The sequence below is a fragment of the Eptatretus burgeri genome, chromosome 14 (assembly GCF_056783735.1).
Source record: "Eptatretus burgeri isolate ZD-2024b chromosome 14, Ebu_testis_v1, whole genome shotgun sequence".
Taxonomy (NCBI): Eukaryota; Metazoa; Chordata; class Myxini; order Myxiniformes; family Myxinidae; genus Eptatretus; species Eptatretus burgeri.
This window is the reverse complement of record NC_140974.1, coordinates 12,150,445-12,172,413: the sequence shown is the minus strand read 5'-3', so window position 1 is coordinate 12,172,413 and position 21,969 is coordinate 12,150,445. Positions and strand designations below refer to the sequence as shown.

Below are 21,969 nucleotides of genomic sequence, written 5' to 3'. Positions count from 1 at the left end.
ACGACCTCGGTCGCGCCGCCGGCCTCTCCTTCCGCAGTTCCCCGAATCCGACGCGAGCACCCCCTCAACCGCCTTCGCCGCCGCCGCCTCTCCACAGCTTCGTCCGATCGCCCTCTCCGTCTCCTCTCTTGACACGTCCCAACTCTTCACTGGCTCCGCGAACTCCCAACTGCGAACTCCCAACTGCGAACTGCTTCTCCGAACTCCAAAACTCAACTCCCTCCACTTCCAACTGAACTCGTCTGACGAACGCAGTCGTTTTTATAAGCCCCGTGGCTTCGCTCTTTCATCTTTGACCCTCTGCCTCCGACCTTTCACCTCGCTCCCCATTGGCCCGAGGAAAAGTGGGCGTGAATGCTTTTTGATCCATGAATTTGCATATAGCGACCGCCCTCCAACGCCCTGGAGGCGAGGCCAAATCGCCCCTCGCTCACCGATTGGACGGAACAAAAGTGGGCGTGAGTCGTTTTTGATCCGTTTTTCTGCGGAAAATCCGTGATGCTTTTGAACACGCTGCTCGGTGCGCGCCCTACACGAGTCCAGCATCGGTGCCCACGAGTGGCGCGAGATGACGGTGATGCGATGGTGGCGAGTTGTGACGGTAAAGGTCGTGGCGGTTGTGGTGAAGCGGCGTTGTGGTTGATGGTTGTTGTTGTGATGGCCGCGTTGTGGTTGGTGGTTGTTGTGTGATGGCTGTTGAGACGTGGTTGGTGGTGGTAATAATGGCGGCTGGTCCAAAATAAACATAGTAAAAGAAAAACGGCTATCCTGAAGAGTCGCAGCCCTCATGAATGACATTTATTCCCTCTAGACAACGGGTTTGGGCCTAACTACACATATACTAACCGAGATATCTCACCGAAGGGACCTGAATGGTGGTTTGCGAATTTGGTCAACCACAACACTACCCCCTCCCCTTTTTACGGACTCGTCCCGAGTCGTCAAATTTTCGTGTGCCATCATGTGTAGTTTTCCCCTAGTACATTTTACCTACGGATCCCTGAGTGCGACATTCATGGTATTCGTGTCCCCAAAATAAATAACCTAAGGGCTGAGTAACTACCTAAACAAACTCACTCACACGGACGACTTAAATAAAATTGCCGGCGCTAAGACAAACATGCCGGGGGCGCACTCATATTTACAGTACATCTTAACCTTAACTTACAAATTTTACACTAAACCATGGTCCAGGATCACTGAACTCTGCAAAAAGAAAACAGTTAGCAGGGAGCCAGGCTGCTCACATGCAGTCTCTGGCTCAAACAATGCAGGTGACGGGGAACGTGGCCGGCTGCTCACACGCAGTCCAAGGCCTTCCTTTTTGAACTGAACGCAGTGAACCACAACGGTGCAAGGGCTGCACAAACATAGTCTCCGTGCCAGCTCAAGTGGCACACGCAATGAACACAACGAATGGATGGATGAATGGTTTGAACTGAGCGCAGTGAACCACAACGGTGCATGGGCTGCACAACGCAGTTTCCGTGCCAGCTCAAGTGGCACACGCAATGAACACAACAAATGGATGGATGAACACAAACACGGTGCACGGGCCGCCACTGCAGGCCCGTGTTGTAGCTGCCAACAGGGCAGTTCTCGCAGCTTGCAAACTGTTGCCTTGCGGATCCTGGCGCACATGGAAATGAACAGGGGGGGGCAAAGCAAAAATTGAACGGGGCTGGTGAACGGGGGCAGTGGGCATGGCATGGCCAAGGTAGCAGGCAAACACAGCCCGCAGAAGAAGGCCGCTGCAGGCAAACACAGCCGGCAGATGAACTGGCCGGCACAGGCCTTGAAGAAAAACAGCCAGCAGATGAAGTGGCCGGCACAGGCCTTGAAGCAAACACGGCCAGCCGATGGCACAGGCCTTGCAGCAAAACAACAGCTGCCGATGAAGTTGGCCGGCCTCCGCCTTGAAGCAAAACACGGCCAGCCGATGAAGTTGGCCAGCCTTTGCCGTTCAGTGGAGGTTGGTGGAGGGAGTGCGGTGGTGCTGGCCACTTGGAAGGCGGGCTCGGACCTACCGACCTGTCTCCCTCCCACCTATCGCCTTTGCCTGTCACTGTACATACCCACTCCCTTAATTTGTCAAACCCCAATTTAGCCCCAACTTATTTTTTTATTTTTACTTCCCCACTATAAATCGTCCCCTAACCCCCTTTATCGTCCTTGTTCTGCTAACCTATCCTGTCACCTGGCCTACTCCCAACCCCTACGTTCCCTTCTCGGAGGGGAATAAGGGAGAGCTAACGTCCTGTGTCGAGGCCCAACTCAAGCCTCAGAATGGCCTCCCCAGAGTTCGGCGATCTATAACCAAAGTGGGTCCAGCGGCCCACAACGAGAGCGAGGGGATGGATGGTGCGGAGGGGTACACTTCCTAATCTACCCTAACCATTTAACCGTTAAACTACCCCGGGGCTTTCAACAAGCGCCTCTCGCTTAAACTATTGGTTCTAACAACCCAGATTCCCGTCGCCTGTGTTGGTGTCCTCACAATTTCGGGCCTCGCCCCCCAATTTTCTCTCCGTGCCCTCACACGGTCTCATGGCTGGGACACGTGGCTCCCTTTGGCAGGCACGACCCTCTGCCAATTCTCCGACGATGGCACCCCCGGGCACTACACTGCCTCCGAGCCTACCAGCTCCCGAACACCGGGGAGTGCCCCCCATGGCACCTCCCCTGAAACGCACACGTGGCAGGCTGGCTTCCCAGGCCCCTTTCCGAGGGTCACCCGTGCCCACAACACTGCCCACGCGGCTAATGGCGCCCCGGGCCCCCGCACCAAGCAGGCGCACCCGTGCCCACTACGCTATCCCGGCCCCCCATGGGCCCTTGGCCTACCACGGCCGACTAGCCTGGTGCCCGGGGTACCCACTCAGCGATACTCACCTTTCGCAGCCACGCTCCCAAGCCCGTCAACAGGGCTCCTGCACCCCTCCAAACGGGTTTCGAGCCTACATTCACACCAACAACAAAACGACCTCCATTTTGTAAATTTGACTAACCCAGCTAACTCACTCTACACTGACCCCGGGGTCCCTTGGGCGGGAGTCACTCCTCCCCCCAATCACTCATCGCACCATGCAGTCCCCATTCGCTCCACTCACACAGACCCGCTGGCCTCACTCGCTCATCATGTACTCACCTCACAACTTTTCAACACACACACCGCTGAACTCTGCCATCCTTCTAACTACCTCCCCTAACTAACTCGTGCTCCCACGTCGTCCCTTAAACTACAGCACGTTCCATTTAACCTACGTAGCTAAGCTACGTCCCCTCTACACATCCACAAGTCTGTCACTGTCTCCAAATAAATCATTTTATTTCCCAACCTAAAGCTCACTAAATCCCTCTACCTAATCCATTCCACGGACTCCATGAGGACTTACCCCTGCCCCATGGAGTCGGTCTAACTAAGCTAACCCTTCCCCCTAACTAGTTTCCATCCTGTGCCCAGTTAAGGGGGTCTTCCACCCCTTGCCCGGGAATCCTATACACCCAAAAGTGAGGCTTGCTCTTCTTTTTTTTTTTTTTTCTTTACCTGCGCAGCACCAGCGCGGCAACTCGCGCACTTTGCACCTGCCCGTGACGTCATGCAGCTGCACGTGTTCCTCGTCCCTCCTTGCACGGTACTATCCGGCAGGGATACCCCTCCTGCCGGATTCCAACCCCACGTGCAGCCATGGCGTCACCGTGCGCATAAAAAAAACACAAGCCCCACGTCTCGAGGGGTTCCCCACGCGAACACATGTGCTTTGCCCGTTGGAGCTTAACACACACGATCGCGTGGAGAACCCGTCCGGTCCAAATCCGTTTACCTGCCTAAACTTTGTCCGTCCGCGGGATCGGCAAATCCACCGCGTGCGTTTCCGGACCGGGACTTCACTCTCGCAAGCGAGCACGTGGGGGTCTCGTGCGTTGCACAGCACGGACCTTGTGCTCACTGCTGGGTGAACCCGGCACGGTCCCCGAAACAGCTACAGCCGCTACCCGGCTTTCTTTCTTCACATGTCGCCGTCGTCGCCATTCCACACACGCACTCCCGCGTGTTACGACGCTCACACTCCATTCCATTACATTCACACCGGGAGACGCGGCTGCGTGCTCCCGCATGCCAACCGACATCTCCCTCACATACCGCTCTCACACACATGGTCTCCCTTGCATAACCCATACCACTCACACGTGGTGCTCCATTCACTCGCGGTGCCTCATCCACACACCGTCCCTCACTCACACACGCGGGGGCACTCACCCGCGGTGCCTCATCCACACTGGCCGTTTCATCCACACACACGGCCTCACTCACACACGGTGCCTCATCCACACACGGCGTGCTGGGAAGCACGTACTCCGGCACCATCGCCACCACACCACTCACACACGGGGTCGCTTCCACACACGGGGACGCACTCACACCTTGCACCACACACACAGGGACAACTACACTGGGGATTCGTGTCCCCACAAGGGTCTCCGGGGCCTCTATACCCCCCAAGCTCTCCGTGCACCTGTCCACAGCACCCGTCCCCTCAACCTCGCAAAGCACGACCGAACTCACCTGGTCGTGACTCGCCTCAAGGGGGCATACTCCCTCCCCTCGTTCCTGGAGGAGGCTATCCCGCTGCTCGCACCGGGTCCCTGCACGGTCCGCCAGCTCAACCTCATCGTCCTCCACTACCTCCGTGTGTGTGTGTTCGTCTCTAACCTTGTCCAATTCATGCAGTCTCTCCTCTATTTTTTCTGTCTCGCTTTAAGTCGCTCCCGTCCTTCCCTGTTTTTCACTCCTTGCTCTTTCACGATCTCCGCGTACCTCATCCTTGCTTTCCGTATTAATTGTTCTTTTCTCTCCTTCGCAATTACTTTCACCTCGTCTCTTGTCTCCCGAATTACTTTTTCCTTACCCGCCTCCACCGCGGGCCCGACAGCCGTTGCACCCCCTTCCAGCTCGTTCGTTCCTACACGTGGAGTCGCCATTTTAAGCTCCCTGCTAACTGCCTTCATGCCCGCCTGCAGGCATCGGCCCATGTTCTGCGTCTCACCCCGGAGCTTTTAGTTTCTTCCTTCATTTGCTTGTTCATTCCTTTCATTTCGTTTTTCATTTCATTCGTGTTTGTATCCATCTTTTCTTTCATGCCTTTCATTTCGTTTTTCATTTCATTCGTGTTTGTATCCATCTTTTCGTTCATGCCTTTCATTTCGTTTTTCATTTCATTTGTGTATGTATCCATCTTTTCGTTCATTTGCTTGATCATGTTCGCTGTCATTTCCGCATACATTTTTGCCAGCATGGTGAATAGCTGGGCCATGTCGGGTGCGCTTGGGTGAGCCGTTTCGGCAGGGGTTGGGGGGTTTTGGTGGAGAGGGGGAGGGGAGGTGTCATACACCGCGGCCGCTGCCGCACCTATTTCGGGCTCTGGGTTCAGTTGGGCGAGTTCGTTTTCCTGTACAATTAACATTTCCTGCACGGGGATTTCACCTTGAGCCATGGATTCTCCACATTCTACATCCATTTCTAATACCCCCGGCTCCCGCTCGCCTTGAGACGCCATCTTGCTTCTCTTAAAGGGTTAATTTAGCTCGCTCGTAATTTGGAGGGAATCGGGGGTCGCTCCTCTCACCCCTGGACCGATTCCCGTGAATTTAGCCGGAGACAGGAGAGCCCGTTTTCCCGTTCCCCGATACCAGTGCCGCGAGGAGGGCGATGGGTTTGTATCGCACGACCTGACACCAGTGTTGCGGATTCGCGCCCGCCGGCGTGCGGACGGCCACGTAACTCGAATCGCGGCACGTCGCCCACCGGACGGACAATCCAGTCGTGACCCTCTCGGACTAACGCCGGGAACCAGTCACGGGTGGACCTTTCGGTCTCACCGCGATCGTGCCAATCGGCCCCCGCGTGGGATAGGGTTGCTCGCCAAATTCGACCTACCTAAGTACCCACACGGAGGGTAGACCGGGCGATCGCACCTCGCCGCAGGTCGACTTCGGACACGGGCCACTTAAGCGACCCGTTCCGTACTATCGGGATAACTGAGCGGTGTTATTCGTCAGCCTCGACGGTTCGATTAATTATCGGGCGTCTTTGCCCACGACCAACCCTTTACGTGAAGCAAGATGGGGATTCAATGAAAGAAATGACGAAGCGAAGCAGGAAAACAGTTCAACAATAAGCACATTTATTTCGCGATGAACGGAAAGCACACATATACAATTCCATCAAAAGCACATGTAAAAGAAGAAGACAAAAAGCAAATGCAACAATGCAGATCTATCCGACTACCGGGCACTCGGCAACACTTATACAATTTTACTTCACAGACGGCGCCGACAACACATATTCCCAAAGCAAAAGAAAAGAGAACCACCCTCCAGGATGAGGGGGGTAGGCGGGCCTGGGGCCGAGACCGTGTCGGGCCTACCCGTCTGATGATGAGACGCGAAGTGGCGGTGGTGCCTCAACTCCGCGGGCCTCGCGGACAGTGTCTGGTAGGGGGTGGGAAGGGAGCCCCCTTTTGTCGCACTATCTCAGCGCGGGGGGAAACAGGAGGGGGTTGCTGATGCTCGGGGAAAGGAGGATTTCACAAAATCTCGGGTCCCGCGACGAGCGTCTCCACCACGACCTCGGTCGCGCCGCCGGCCTCTCCTTCCGCAGTTCCCCGAATCCGACGCGAGCACCCCCTCAACCGCCTTCGCCGCCGCCGCCTCTCCACAGCTTTGTCCGATCGCCCTCTCCGTCTCCTCTCTTGACTCGTCCCAACTCTTCACTGGCTCCGCGAACTCCCAACTGCGAACTCCCAACTGCGAACTGCTTCTCCGAACTCCAAAACTCAACTCCCTCCACTTCCAACTGAACTCGTCTGACGAACGCAGTCGTTTTTATAAGCCCCGTGGCTTCGCTCTTTCATCTTTGACCCTCTGCCTCCGACCTTTCACCTTGCTCCCCATTGGCCCGAGGAAAAGTGGGCGTGAATGCTTTTTGATCCATGAATTTGCATATAGCGACCGCCCTCCAACGCCCTGGAGGCGGGGCCAAATCGCCCCTCGCTCACCGATTGGACGGAACAAAAGTGGGCGTGAGTCGTTTTTGATCCGTTTTTCTGCGGAAAATCCGTGATGCTTTTGAACACGCTGCTCGGTGCGCGCCCTACACGAGTCCAGCATCGGTGTCCACGAGTGGCGCGAGATGACGGTGATGCGATGGTGGCGAGTTGTGACGGTAAAGGTCGTGGCGGTTGTGGTGAAGCTGCGTTGTGGTTGATGGTTGTTGTTGTGATGGCCGCGTTGTGGTTGGTGGTTGTTGTGTGATGGCTGTTGAGACGTGGTTGGTGGTGGTAATAATGGCGGCTGGTCCAAAATAAAGATAGTAAAAGAAAAACGGCTATCCTGAAGAGTCGCAGCCCTCATGAATGACATTTATTCCCTCTAGACAACGGGTTTGGGCCTAACTACACATATACTTACCAAGATATCTCACCTAAGGGACCTGAATGGTGGTTTGCGAATTTGGTCAACCACAACAGTATATATATATATATATATATATATATATATATATATATATATATATATATATATATATATATATATATATATATATATCTTCTTTCATGGCCCCAGTTATTCCTACACCTTCTTGTGGGGTTGATTGGGGAGAGTGTTGTCTCAGTCGATCATTACTAGCTGGCTCAGCCAGCCGATTAACTGAAGGTGATTTGGGCAGAAATTTGTAATTTATTCAGGGTGGTGTAGATAACTCACTTGGTCTTCACACAAAATATACCATGGGATCTTTCACATCCACAAACAACTTATACTGGCAGACTGGTCCTCTGTCTTAACGTCCTTTCGATGTACGACGCACATATGGACTCTTCACCACACATGTAACGAACCAAGGTGACAGGATATAGCTGGGTCGACAATTTTACCCAGGGTTTATCTGCATACTTCCACACTATCTTACCACCCAAATGTATTATTACCTCCACCACTGAAAGTCAACGGAGGTATATGTTTTCACCCCTGTCTGTCTGTCTGACTGTGAGCATGATATCTCAAAAAGTTATTGACAGATTTGGACAAAACCTGGTGGATAGGTTGGGTGTGCGACAAGGGCAAATTGATTTGAAGATCTGAATCCGGATATAATAAGTTTTTAAGTGATTCTTCAATCCTTGAACGATGGGGCCAAAAACGATATATAGCACGATATTTCAAAAAGTTGTTAGTGAGTTACGACAAAACTAAGTGAATGAGTTGGTTCGGTGACTAAAACAATCCGATTCGATTTTGGTTCAGGTCCGGATCCAGATCCAGGCTATCAGTGGGCTACAAAACGTAAATTGTTCAGCCTGGCAAAGGTATGCGCTCTGCGAGTGCCCGTTCGAGTTACACGCTGCCGTCACTAAGTTTTTTTTTTTTTTTGACTTTCAAAGAAACGTGCTTCATTTTTATTCCCATTCGGTTATTTATTTATTTTTGTTGATGCACACGCACGCTTGTCGGGAGGCTCATGTTATGTACAGGGCGTGGTGTGTTTTAGTTGGGCGTGGCCTTTCTGAATAGGTATGGTCAGGCGAACGCTCTTTTTCATAAGCTATTGTTTTGTTGATAAGCAATACTGAGGTTGTTTGTGAGTATTGCGGTGATAATTTCTCGTTGGACAGTGTGGATTTCGGTGCACCAACGGGTTACGTGGTGCTTCCGCTCAGGGTCAGCACATTGAACAGTGTGCTGTGGACACTGTTCACCAGGCTAGAGTGATGCGGACGTGTAACATGCGCTGTCCATTCATCAAATCAGATGCATCGAGTGTGATTCATGCATCCGATTGGTAGACCTCGGTTGTCTCTCTGAGCACTTGTTCCGTGGCAGGCGTGCCAGACATGCCCCCGTGATCTTGGTGCTTTGTGTTTTTCATTCTTTACCAACCTCCCTCCCTCTCTCCCATATCCAACCTACCCAACCCTCTCGAGCCTCCTTACGGTGCTGCAGAGCATGGCAAGTCCGCACACTAGGCGCGTCCTCGCGGAATCACAGGCAATCAATGGGAGCAATGTGAGTATAATAGTTCTATGTAAATATTTGTCGAGAAGGAGATTAAGTGGGACTAATGCATTTGTAAGAATTGTGCATTTTCATTGTGGAGGGATGCTTGATGTGAACACTCACGCCATACCCATGGGCCATTTCTCCCTCTGTCCGGAGCTCCATGCAGGTTTGCTTTGAGTGCAGAGCAGAAAATCCGCACTGGGCAAGCGTGACGTACGGCGTATGGTTGTGTGAGGAATGTGCAGACCAACACAGATCGCTGGGAGAAGGAATCAGGTTGCATGAGGGTTGCTGCACATGGAATTTTGCACCGCCCTGCTCGCTCTCTCCACTGTCCCTGCTCACTCCTTCCATCTGCCCTGCCCGCTCTTTCCACTGTCCCTGCCCGCTCTTTCCACTGTCCCTGCCCGCTCATTCCACTGTCCCTGCCCGCTCATTCCACTGTCCCTGCCCGCTCATTCCACTGTCCCTGCCCGCTCATTCCACTGTCCCTGCCCACTTCCTCCACTGTCCCTGCCCGCTTCCTCCACTGTCTCTGCCCGCTTCCTCCACTGTCCCTGCCCGCTTCCTCCACTGTCCCTGCCCGCTTCATCAACTGTCCCTGCCCGCTTCCTCCACTGTCCCTGCCCGCTTCCTCCACTGTCCCTGCCCGCTTCCTCCACTGTCCCTGCCCGCTTCCTCCACTGTCCCTGCCCGCTTCCTCCACTGTCCCTGCCCGCTTCCTCCACTGTCCCTGCCCGCTTCCTCCACTGTCCCTGCCCACTTCCTCCACTCCCAGCCCACCCATCCCAACATCCTGCCCATTCTCCCCTCCCCTGGCATCCTGGCTGTTCAACCCCCCACCTCAGGCATCCTGCTTGTTTGCCCCCCTCCCCCCACTTCAGCATCCTGCCCTCTTCTCCCACTCCCCAGTGCCCTGCCCGTACTCTCCACACTGACGTCATGTCCGTTCTGAACACCAGCCCCCTGCCCGGTCCTGGTTCTCCCTGGATCGGATCCCTGTATGTTCCCTCAATGTCCATTCCGCCCTGCACAATAACATCTCTACCTCCATTCCAATCCTCACCCCCCCCCCCGCCACCCCCAGTCTATCTCTGTCTGTCTCTGTTGGCATTCCTCCTCCTTTCTACTCTACGTCCATGCTACGACACAGGCCAGTGCACTCGTGCTCACATTCCGTGGTTACACCCTCACTCATGCACTCAGTCTCGCTTGCGCATGTGTCCACACCTGTGCCAACATGCACGGCTTTGGTCCCATGCCAGAAACTCGATGTGCACTAAGGTGTACGGTTCGCATCCATGCCATTCAACCTCCCCCGCACACACCTGTGCCTTGGCATTGAACACGGAAACAAGAAACTCAAGTCCGGACTCCACTTCACACTGCACACATTCAGGCACACACACCTCCCTGGAAAGAGTCCCCATCCAAACCTCTGTTAACTCGACATGCTCCCTTTTCACACCATTGCCATGTGTGTACATGTACTTGGTCGCAGATATCACCTGCTCTACCAGGCAATTGTGCCTCTTCTCTGGCTCTCCCAGCATGGAGTCCTGCACCTTAGGGTTCTCGCACACCTCACCCATCTCTGCGCCAATACATCCTCATGCCTCCTCTTCTACAACTTTTATTTGTTCCTCTGACACTATATCTGTTTTATTTTCCCCTGTCTCTCCCTCTAACCTCTTTGCTATTTCAGAATTTAATTTTAGTTCGACTTCCTTATTTTGCTCTGTCCACGTTTTCATTTTCTCTATGTTCCCTTTACCCCTAGATACTTCCTCTCCTCTCACTCCCTTGGCATCCCTTACTCTGGCCCTAATCTACTCTCTTATTCTGGCCTGGCCTGCCACCATTTCTCACCATGTGTCCCACACGTCAGCTAAATGCACTGTCAAATTATCATGCCGGCCTCCATCTTAGCCTGGCCAGCCTTCATATCAGCCCCCATATTGTCCCGCTTTGCTGAGCCATCCCTCAGTAGCCTCCATTTTGGCCATTAGTTATTAGCCCATGGCCAGTATGGCCACAAATTGTTGGTTGATGTACCATTTCTAGCTGGTAGAGAGGGATTTCTGGGTTCTGTTGAGTGCTGGGCTCCTGGATGAGGGAGGTGACTCTACTGTGCCTTCTTGATCCCCCTTCTGGTTGGGGCTGCCTTGATCACTTTCCATATTGTAAAACTAAATTAACGCCACATTGTGCACGCTCAAAGAAAATATTTGCTTTGAGGAACAGTCTCTCGAACCTCATGTCACTATCCCACTCCTGACACCAACGTTACAATTGTCGGACCCAGGCCAGTTTCCTGGTCCGAGTCCTGACAAATCACCATTAAAGTGGTCACACCTGTACGCTGGTTAAGACTCTCCAAGCAGGGTCGAGAGTCTATTTGCTGCTCTAGCGACCTGCTACGTGCTGGCTTTCCCTCACACCAGGCACCAAAATGGTGGCGTGAGTGGTTTCACAGTGCTCGGAATGGGGAACGTTTCTTGTAGGGTGCTAATCGACCCCAAACCCAATCTCTCCTTCAATGAATAATTGAAAACCAATGCGGCTCGTGATCAAGGCCACTCAAAATACTCCACAGAGACCCAGTCAATTAATTTGTGTATTTATTCAACCAGGGGAGGCAACAACAAGGGCCCGAGAGCATCTATTATAACAGTACTATACTATATTGTACAATAAATACATACCCCGGGGTATCGTACATATAGAAGGTCCTTAAATAAAGCTTTATCTGGCTTCAGGCATGCCATTGGAGAAAGACCAGGGGGAAAAAGATAGGACAATGGAATACCTGCCGTGACCCAGATATGGGTTGTGTGACCAATGCGTGGCTGGAAAGGATCGGACAGGCATCTCCACGGAAGCAGGTATGGATCTCTGCAGCTCTCCAACCCCTTCTGGCCGACTGCTGAAACAACGGAGAGCAGAATAACGGAACCAAGAAGCCGAATCTGGCTCTCCAACTGCACTGGAAAGAGGAAAGAAGTATTGCAAACGCAAACTAAACTGCCAACTCGACACCACCATCACGCCATTCACTCACACACAAACAATAAAAATCATCAAAAACTCACAGGTTATCAGCCTGACAACATCTCCAATTTGCATTTAAAATATCTTGGACCATACCACATGTCAGCCCTCACAAATATATGCAATTTCTCCGACCAACACTCAAGAATTCCCAGAATTTGGAAACTACGCAAAATCATAACCATCCTTAAACCAAACAAAGATCGAACCAAAGCAGCCTCCAGCAGACCTAAATCATTGTTTTGTACACCCTCCAAAGTTGCAAAATGCCTAATACTCACACTCACAAACCCTCGCATCCTTCTCTCACACACACAACATGGATTCAGACCAAACCACTCCACCACCACTCTCCTCACAAACCTCACACAAAACACCTCTGAAGGCTTCAACGATAGAAAACCACCAAAACACACTATTCTCACCACAGTAGACATCAGCAAAGCCTTTGACACACTCCCATAACTCTTACTCACAAACAAAATACTCAACACAAACATGCACACCAACATCAAATGCTGGCTGGCCAACTACCTATCATGCAGACTACCTATCATGTGTTCTACGGTATTCAAGTAAACATTTCAATTGAAATAAAATCACGATTTTAAAGGTTGAAGAAAAAAAAATACTTTTCAGAAGTTTAGCGCCGTTGCTGCAGGGTCTCTTACACCACCTTATTTAAAACCTTACTATAAGTTCTTTGTGACTGTTGTTTGTGTCCTTTTTATGATGTCTTTCAAAACAGTAAAATTTCTGTTCGGAGTGGTTTTCATTTTGTTTGATCACTTCCTCGCCGGATCACATGTTTAAAAGCCACGATACCGTGCAAATTGGAGGTCCGAATCCACCAAGAATCATGTTGATGAGGTGTCACGTCGCATGCAAATGAGGCTGAGCGAGCCAGAGGTGCGCATGCAATCCAGAGGTGCGGCAAGATTGCCATGACCTGATTACCCTGGAAGCGGGTGTAATTTGACCACCTGAAGAAAACCGTCAGGTTTATATGTATATTCAAATGAAATCACATGAGGAGCCTCCAAAATAAGCAATGTACAAAAAATGATGCAACCAATCGATACAATCAGTAAGTAATAAATAAACAATCCTCTTACCCACTATCACACATGCTCACCCACAGCATCAAACAAAAGAACAGGATTCCCCAATTATTCTATGTCTTATCTGGGCCCATCAGTCATGCCACAGGAGATAGACATTAGAGGCAGACAAGACAAGAAATACCCAAGGCAGAGCACAGCTGCTAGGGATGCAGGTCACGTCTCTGCACAGTTTCAGTCAGCCCGCCACCCTGGGCTTTCAAGAACACAAAACAGGAGGAGAGGTAGGGTTGGCTAAGTGAGGGTGTTGTGCAGCAGGAAAGTCTGGCAAAATGACACGGCCTATGCTGGGCAGATTCCGGAAAACTCCTTTTTGCGATTCTGGAAACTGCTGTTAGGCTGATTTCTGCGAACTCCTTTTCACTCCTCCCCCTCCCCTGCTGTATGGTCTTTAAAAGGCTCTGGCCCCCACTCTTAGCCCTGATGTGCTTCGCCCCTCCTGTGTCACTCGCAATTGGGCCAGAGCCAAGTCTGGGGGTGGAGCAATCTCTTGAGACCCGTTAGGCAAACAACCCTGATGTAATTAGCAAGATGAACGGTGCCTTTCAGTTTTCCCACCAAAGTTGCTGCTTTCAGTCCTCACAGACACTTTTAAGGAAGATTAATGAGGGATTCCAAAGCGTAAAACTCCAAATAACTAGGTCAAAAGGGATGGCTGTTTTCAAAACAGACAATATTGGAGGTGGATGTCGTCAGTCTCGACATAATAGTGGCGAATATCCATTATCACAAATAGTTACTTTTACGCTAATGCTAGACATGCAATTTAAGGAAATAACTATGCTTTATTAAGCCTCTTTAAACCTATGAGGAGTCATTTTCACAACACTATATACTGTATCTATATATATTTGAGATGGCAGATAAATTTCATTTATGAATGTTTGTTTCATATACTTGTGGGTATGTGCAACAAATTAAGGTAAAAAAAAAATTACAAGGTCACGAATTTCAATGGAATGCACGACAGTACAAACGTGTCATTCAATTACGTCTCATCAAGGCAGAGCGATTGATGTAGTTTTATTGTGCTGTTGATGCAACTTGTGAGCTTACTTTTCATGCAGCCCCTCTGTCATCCTGATAATGGATGCATTGACATGTCACCACTCCATCCCCTCGCCTCCTCAGGCACTCCACTCATCGACTAACCCTCCCACTTCTCCCCCTCCCTACTCATACCCAGTAACAACCTGCTCCCTTGCGGAACACCCCTCTCTCCACCCCCACCCTCCTTCCCCACTATCCCTGTCTTTGTTTGCTGTCACACACACAAACACCCTGTTCTTGAATGTCTGCAGCATATCAACATTTGAACATGACTTCAGAAATGCACTTCCGATAACATAATTAATTATAATAAATCTGATTTGCTTCTTCTTACTTTTTTTTTCTTCCCCCATCAGTATTGTACGATGCTCATCAGAAAACCTGGCAGAACATGAGCTCCAGAGGATGCTAGCTGGAGGAAATGACAATTTCTGGGAGTTTCTGAATTTGAATGTCTGCGATCCATCATGGACTATTCAAGATAAATACCACAGCTTCCAAGCAGCAGCTTACAGGGACAGGGTACTGTCATACCTCATTTGTACTACGAATTATCCATTCCAAGGGGCGTAAGCATTCTGACATGTTCCAAACCATGAACAGAGCGGACGGTGTTTGGTTCCTCAAATGGCTGCGGATGACACGTAACCATTTTTATGTGTGACCAGCCAAATGCATTCACCGCCGATTCATTTGTTTCACCTTGGGTATTACCTTAAACAATACTAAAGCAGTCGTACACATATATATGCCTTTTATTCCGGGCGATGGAAACAAAGGTTCACAGAAGCAAAGGGTTATAACGAGACATCGGTGAGCATTTTGCATTGGATGTACTCAAAGAGGATCAAATTAAAGGACAAACAAAGCTGAGCTTCTTGATGTTCAATCAAGAGGAAGAACCACTTTGTCATGGTGTATGCAGGCCAGGTAAAACTCTCAGAGTCATTGGACCGGGTTGCAGGCCTCCTTCCAAGGACCCCGTCGAGCTTATGGTAATACCGACTCGTCTTTGGCGCTGACTCTGCTTTTCCTCTTTTTGTATGCAGACTTAAACTTTCTTAGCTAATTTTCTGACATTGCTTCACTGAACGATGCACACCCATCGACAGGGGTTCACACAATTTTTTTCATTTGGTTCTCCAATGAGTACCAGTGGAAATGGTTTGGTACTCATGAAAAAAAATGTCTGCTTCGAGCATGCTAGTCTGCTTTCCCAAGCACCTCTCAGCTTAGTAAGCGTCTTACTCCTCTATATGCACTTTCTCAGAACATCCGCTCCAGACGAGACACTCGCAAGCCGCTCTTTTTTTTTTTTCGTTCCAGACGCTCCTGAACCTCCTCTCCCTCTTTGCTCGCATGTTCTCCTTAAATCTATTTTTTATCTTATATGTTATAAACCTACAACACAACTTGTAAATTATATTGTTATCATTTATAAACTTAATTTTGAAATCATAGTATATCAGTTATCAGAATTATCACAGAACAATCTTATCTACATTAGCTGAGAAAACCTTCCGCCAAAAACCTCTATTGTGCTTGTACGCTTTTGAGCTGTTGGAGCAACTTTGAAGGATGCATTTAGTGTTTTTTCCCATGCATGAGTTCTTAAGTACCGATTATGTGAACTCCTGCCCAGAGATGAATGATAGCTGAGTTGAAGACCTTTTCATATCTTGTACTTGACAGCAGTTCAGCCGCCGTGTTTTCTTCTGTCCAAAGGTGCAAGCAACAATTGCATCACAAAAGAGCTCCGACAAGGGAGTTTAGCTGCATCTGCCAGTTTCTCAGTAATGAGCGAAGAAGGCTTTTATGCCAGAGAAGCCCCAATGAAGGCGAACTTGGTTTGTGGAGGCTTTTTCGTTTGCATGGAAAAGGGAGATGCTTGAGCCTTCCCAGCAGAGGAACCCATCATGGTGTGAACGAGGCACAAGTCAATTTTGAAGTTTAAATGGAGCAGCACCAAGCATGTTCTCGTGAAAATTTGCTCTATAGTATAAAGTTTTGCTTTCTGCTAGAGGTTTTATCTCTATCTAAAGTTAACTGAAGCTGAAAGATTATTCGTGGAATTTTTGCACACGTCCGGATGCATGATTTTTTCTGATCAGTTCTTCTTCCTCTTTCATGCCACAATTAGTTCCACATTCTTTTGGGGTTGGTCATGGGAAGCTTGACCCAAGTCTTTCACGGAGTGGCTGGCCAGGCCTGATGTTAGATTAAGGTTAGGGCAGAAATTTGGCCATGGTGCTAGAGATAGCTCGTCCACTCTTCACAAAGGACACAGTGAGATATTTATTGTCCACCAAGCAATGCTGCTGTTGGTTTAATGATTAGGGTGGTGGGCTTGGGATCCTTGGGCCCTGAGTTCAAATCCCACTTGGTCGTTGAATTAATACCAGATGGGATTGACTCAGCCTGTCATCCTTCTCTGATCGGCAAAATAAGTACCAGCTTGCTGAGATGATTGAGTCATTTGAGTATCCTGTGTCAGAGTGGCGACCCATCTAGGATTGTGCCCAATAGCCCAGGAGACTGCTTCAGCAGCACCAACGCTCTGTACAGAGTATGGTCCTGATGGATGGATGGAAGTAATGCTGGCAGATGGAACACAGTGTTTAACGTTCATCTGAGGGACGGTACACATTGATGAATCACCCTGCCTGAAACACCAGGATGACAGTTTATAGCTTGGCCAAGATTCAAACCCAGACTAGACAACTTAAAGAGGAGTATGCATAATTTAAGGACATCCAGCCAGTCCTTTACTGATACCACGTATTTACCGAAAATGTTATTTCATATTACTAGAAGCACCCGCTCCCTATTGGAGCCGTCAAGGGGGTCATGTTATTGTATTTTTGCCTATTTTACTCCAAGGGGTCCCAGGATTACACACCCAAAAAATGGTTGCGATCGGTTCAACCGTTTTGCAGTACTTGGGAACAGACAGATGGACAGATGGTGAATTATAGTAAGATTGTGCAGTCATGTAAAATGTTTACTTGTGCACATTGTTTTATGATGCTGGGATTCAAGGTTCAAGTGATATACAGACATGACAGAAGTAAATAGACACCCTAAATTTCTTCATTTCACCTGTATAACACAGTTTTACTCATTGATTTGTACTAGTATTCAACTATTTCTTTGCAGAAACGAGTTCCTGGGTCTTGTATGATAATTAACTATGCCTCAAACTCAAGGAGTACACGACCTTTGTGATTTTCAAAGAGGACGAATTGTTGGCCATTTGGAAGGTGGAGTCAGCATCAAATAGCTCAGAACCTTGGCATTCCGCTTTCTACGGTCAATCGGGTGATTGTGCAATTCACCAGCGAAGGCAAGGAATCCACAGCTTCCCGTTATGGTCAATCTGGGCCCTCAGAAAGGTGCCTTCGAGCCGTCAAGCGTTCCATTGAGAAAACTCCCCGTTGCAAGGCAGCAGATGTTGCAGAAGAGGTCCAAGTTAGCTCAAGAGCTGCCATGGGGTACCTTCATCAACTGGGCTACTATGGGAGAGCAGCTCGGAGAAAACCTCTTCTGAGGTCAGCCAACATTCAAAGGAGAAAGAAATGTGCTGACGAAATGGCCAACATACCCTTGGAGTTTTGGCAAACTAAGTTTTTTTTCAGATGAGTCCCAATTTGCTCAATTTTCTGACAGTGGACGTGTATGGGTCTGGAGACTTCCCAGTCAAGAGTGCTCTTTGAACCGATTGCAGCCAACTGTCAAACACAGTGGTTTTTTAGTGATGGTGTGGGGAGCAATATGGAGTGCTGGTCGGTCAGAGCTTGTGGAGTGTGTTGGCAACATCAACACTACGATACACATTTCTATCCTTGAGGATGGACGTCTCCCTGTCTTCTCCACTGGTCAGATGGTCAAAAACAACACTCTGTTCATGGAAGATGGAGGTCCATGCCACACTGCAACAAAGACCAAAGAATGACAGGACAGAAATAGGATCAAGTGACTTCCATGGCCAAGTCAGTCTCTTGAGATGAACCCATTGAACACCTCTGGGCCATATTGGATCCGGCTGTGCGGAAAAATCCAGGAAACCAACATCATGGGCAGAATTGCTAAACCTTTTGCATGAAGCCTGGGCAGAAATCCCACAAGAGAAAATTTCGGAACTCGTTAGTTCTGTGGCTGAAAGAGTAAAAGCATTGAAATCTGCAAATAGCAAGTCTACCAAATACTAGTGTATGTATTAAAACGGATCAAATGTACTTCAAATGTTAAATAAGTAAGTTCTTAAAAAATCATGGTGTCTATTTACTTCTGTCATGTCTCTGTACATGCAGCGTTCACTTGTCCATTGTCTCCTAAAGTCCTTCAAATTTGTGAAAACGTGTGCTTTAATACCTGCTACTGTCCTTGTATGGCTCGTAGGATAGCTTGGAGACGTGTGCACTCACCTTTGAGCTTGTATAGCCTTGGTTTTGAATCTTGTTCCAGCTATAAACTGTCATCCTAGTGTATCACATGCAGGGCGAGGCAGCTTTGTGTGCGCCGTCCATCGGAAAGCCATTAAGCTGGAGAACCCGTCTAGCAGCACTGGTTGTTGGTGGACAATAAAGATTCCACGGTGTCTTTCGCAAAGAGTAGGTGAGTTATCGCCGGCAACCTGAACAAATTCCAAAATTCCTTATTGACACCTTCAGTCGAAAATCATGTTTGGCCAGCTGGTTTGTGAATGATTTGGGCCAAAAATGTTCCCTGGCTGACCCCGTAAGAAGGTGTGAATAGTTGGGGCCTCTAAAGAAGTAGTAGTAGTAGTAGTAGTAGTAGTAGTGGTAGATCTGCTGGTGGTACCCTTGATCTGCACTTGTTCCTACGGGAACAGGCGAGGCTGTTGTAATTGGTGTGTGTGTGTGTGTGTGTGTGTGTGTGTGTGTGTGTGTGTGTGTGTGTGTGTGTGTGTGTGTGTGTGTGTGTGTGTGTGTGTGTGTGTGTGTGTGTGTGTGTGTGTGTGTCAGTGAGTGGCTGAGTACACAGGTGCATCTACTTTAATAAAGTTCATTCATTATTATATCTACTGTAATTTATACACCCCAGAAAGGCTCTACATTGTTAAATGCTCAGTCTTGTTCCTACAATGTGACTTAAAATTAACAGTAAGGAAACCAAGTAATTAGAGATCAAACTGTGCCACTACTTTGGAAAGTTTGATGCTGCTGTCAATATCAACCTTCGAGCATTGTTGTGATTTATGTGCAAGCTGCTTCATCAACCTTGATCCACTTTAAAAAAATCAAAAAATCATCCAGCCTCAGTTTTACTCTGAGTATCATGTGTTATTCTTCGTCTTGTTCCATAGCTCTCAGAAAAGGTTGCCAAGTGGGAGGGCTCAATGGAAACGTCATCTTTGAAAAGCTGGACACCCACCCAACCCAAGCTTCCTTTCCCGACATTTTCAAGCAGGTGAGAGCACCTTTCATCGGGAGTCACCACAAAATGTGTTGAATGTTCTTATCGGTGTGCGCGCATGCAAGTATGGGTGCGTGGGCAGTTACATCTACTTTTAATACAGATCATTCATTCCCAGATCTCCTGTAATCTATAAACCCAAGAAAAGCTCTTAAATGCGTGACTTATTTACAGCAGGGAAACCAAGTTATTGCGATCAAACTCTGCCACTGCTTTGGAAGATTTGATGCCAGCTGGCAACGACAACTGTTCGAGGTACGTGCATGACGTGGATGGAGCTCTGTTGTTGATTTTGTATTAAGCTTTGAGTTGTGTTGTGGAAGATAAATGTGAGATTTCCTTTATTTTCAGTGCCTTCAAGCTAAGTTTATGTGGACCCCACACAACAAACTTGCATTTCCTTCACCGGAGTCATGGCTATGGAGGTCAGGGAAAGCAGTATATAGGGTTTGGCAGCTCTGGTGCACTGGAGAGAGAAGAAGAAGAAGAAGAAGAACTGCGGAATAACACAGTTTCTTCTTTACATTCGGTATTTGAAATTATAGACAAAGAGTAGCACGTGACAAAATGCACCGATTGAAACTAATCGGGTGTCAGTTATTCAAATATGCAAAGAAATTATTTTGCAACAGGATGACGTGAAGTTATTTCAGTTATAAAAACTGAAAAGTTAAAAAAATATATATATATTGTAAGTTTTGTAAGTCAGAAATATTTTTTGGAGGGGTTAAATTAAATTATTGCTGTTTTATCGTAGATGTACGCACACTCACCTCCAAGCCGTCTCACCTGGGTTTGAATCCCGACCCAGCTACAAACTGTCATTTCGGTTGATTGAACAAAAATCTCGGCCTGAACCTGCAAGGGCGATTTCACAGGCAGGGCGATTCATCAATATGTGTTCATCAAAAACATCAAGGGCAATTCACACTTTCCCTCGGATGGACGTTAAACAGACTTCCTGTGCCCCGGCATTAGTGGACGTTAAAGATCATATGGTGTCCTTCGTGAAGAGTAGGCGAGCTATCGCCGGCACCCTGAACAAATTACAAATTCTTGCTCCAACCCATCAGCAGCAACACCACACCCTCAGCAAACGATGCTACTCACAGCCTTGTGCTGCATACGAGCGAAGAAGAAGAAGAATGATGAACATTGAATTAATTAATTTTGTATGTAGTCTGCTGATATGGTACTTTGTGGCACCTTATTAAAAATATTGCACATTTGTTGTTATGAAAGGAGATTTAACGGTACATCTATTATAATGTGCTCAACGTTACTGTCTTCTACCAAGTTTATAGACTATCTTGATTCATAGATATTTATTTATGTTCCATCAACGTGAAGGGGGGTTAGGGGGGGCGGTTGGGGGTTCATTTACTTTACAATTGAACTGAGATTAAACCAATTTGCTGCACATTGAAGCCATTGTCTCAGTCTGAACCTGCAAGCTTTTGCAAAGGATAAACTTCCACACACTTTGAGTGGTTCTTACCAGCATAAAAACTTGGAAGAATAGCCGATTATATTTGACTAAACACATTTTCAGCTTATTTTTAATTTTGCAAAACATCCACACGAATGTTATTTACAGCTGATTCAAAAACGAAAACTAGAAAACATTCAGGAGAACGCAAACTTCCGCCACGTAATGCCTGATCCACGAGAACATATCGAGCCCATGACATTTTTAAAATATGCTATACAGCACGATATCTGTTTTGGTCCTATCTCTCGATGGTGAAGAAACACTTTGAAAATTAAATAATTCTCGTATCCAGATCCGGATTCGGATCTTCACCAAAATTGAATCAATACGTCCTTGCGACACACCCAACCGGTCCACCAAGTTTCATCCGAATCCATCCACAACTTTTTGAGATATCCTGCACAAAGAGAAACAGACAGAAAGGGGTGAAGCATAACCTTCACCTTCGGTGGCAGAGGTAATCAACTCTGGAGTGCAACATGGCAATGATGGGCCAATTTGCCTCATTTCATTGTTTAAGGTCGTACAGTATTGTGCGACCACTCTTTACACTCGGTGCAGTCCCACAGAGACTATGGACCCTTTGTATGTTACTTTCTATTAACTGCATACAGAAAATAAATATTTAAATGTAATTGGTTTGATTCCTGACAGAGCATCCCTGCTAACAATAATGCAGTCACATCATCATTAAAATGTGATTGAAAACAATATTTTTGTAACTTTTTTTTTCAAGGTTATGATGATATTAATGGTAAG

The 21,969-nt window shown here is 48.3% G+C and overlaps 1 protein-coding gene across 1 annotated transcript in view; it reads left to right on the top strand.

The window, feature by feature from the left end:
- The window catches only part of LOC147012666 (ADP-ribosylation factor GTPase-activating protein 1-like), a 57,434-nt gene that overhangs the window by 11,927 nt on the left and 23,538 nt on the right, over positions 1-21,969 (top strand). The window contains exons 2-7 of the mRNA XM_085853725.1: positions 8,985-9,066; positions 9,227-9,336; positions 14,639-14,804; positions 19,609-19,712; positions 19,893-19,973; positions 20,070-20,247. Of these exons, the coding sequence (XP_085709851.1) occupies positions 8,985-9,066; positions 9,227-9,336; positions 14,639-14,804; positions 19,609-19,712; positions 19,893-19,973; positions 20,070-20,247 (721 nt within the window). The remainder of the gene's footprint in view (positions 1-8,984; positions 9,067-9,226; positions 9,337-14,638; positions 14,805-19,608; positions 19,713-19,892; positions 19,974-20,069; positions 20,248-21,969) is intronic.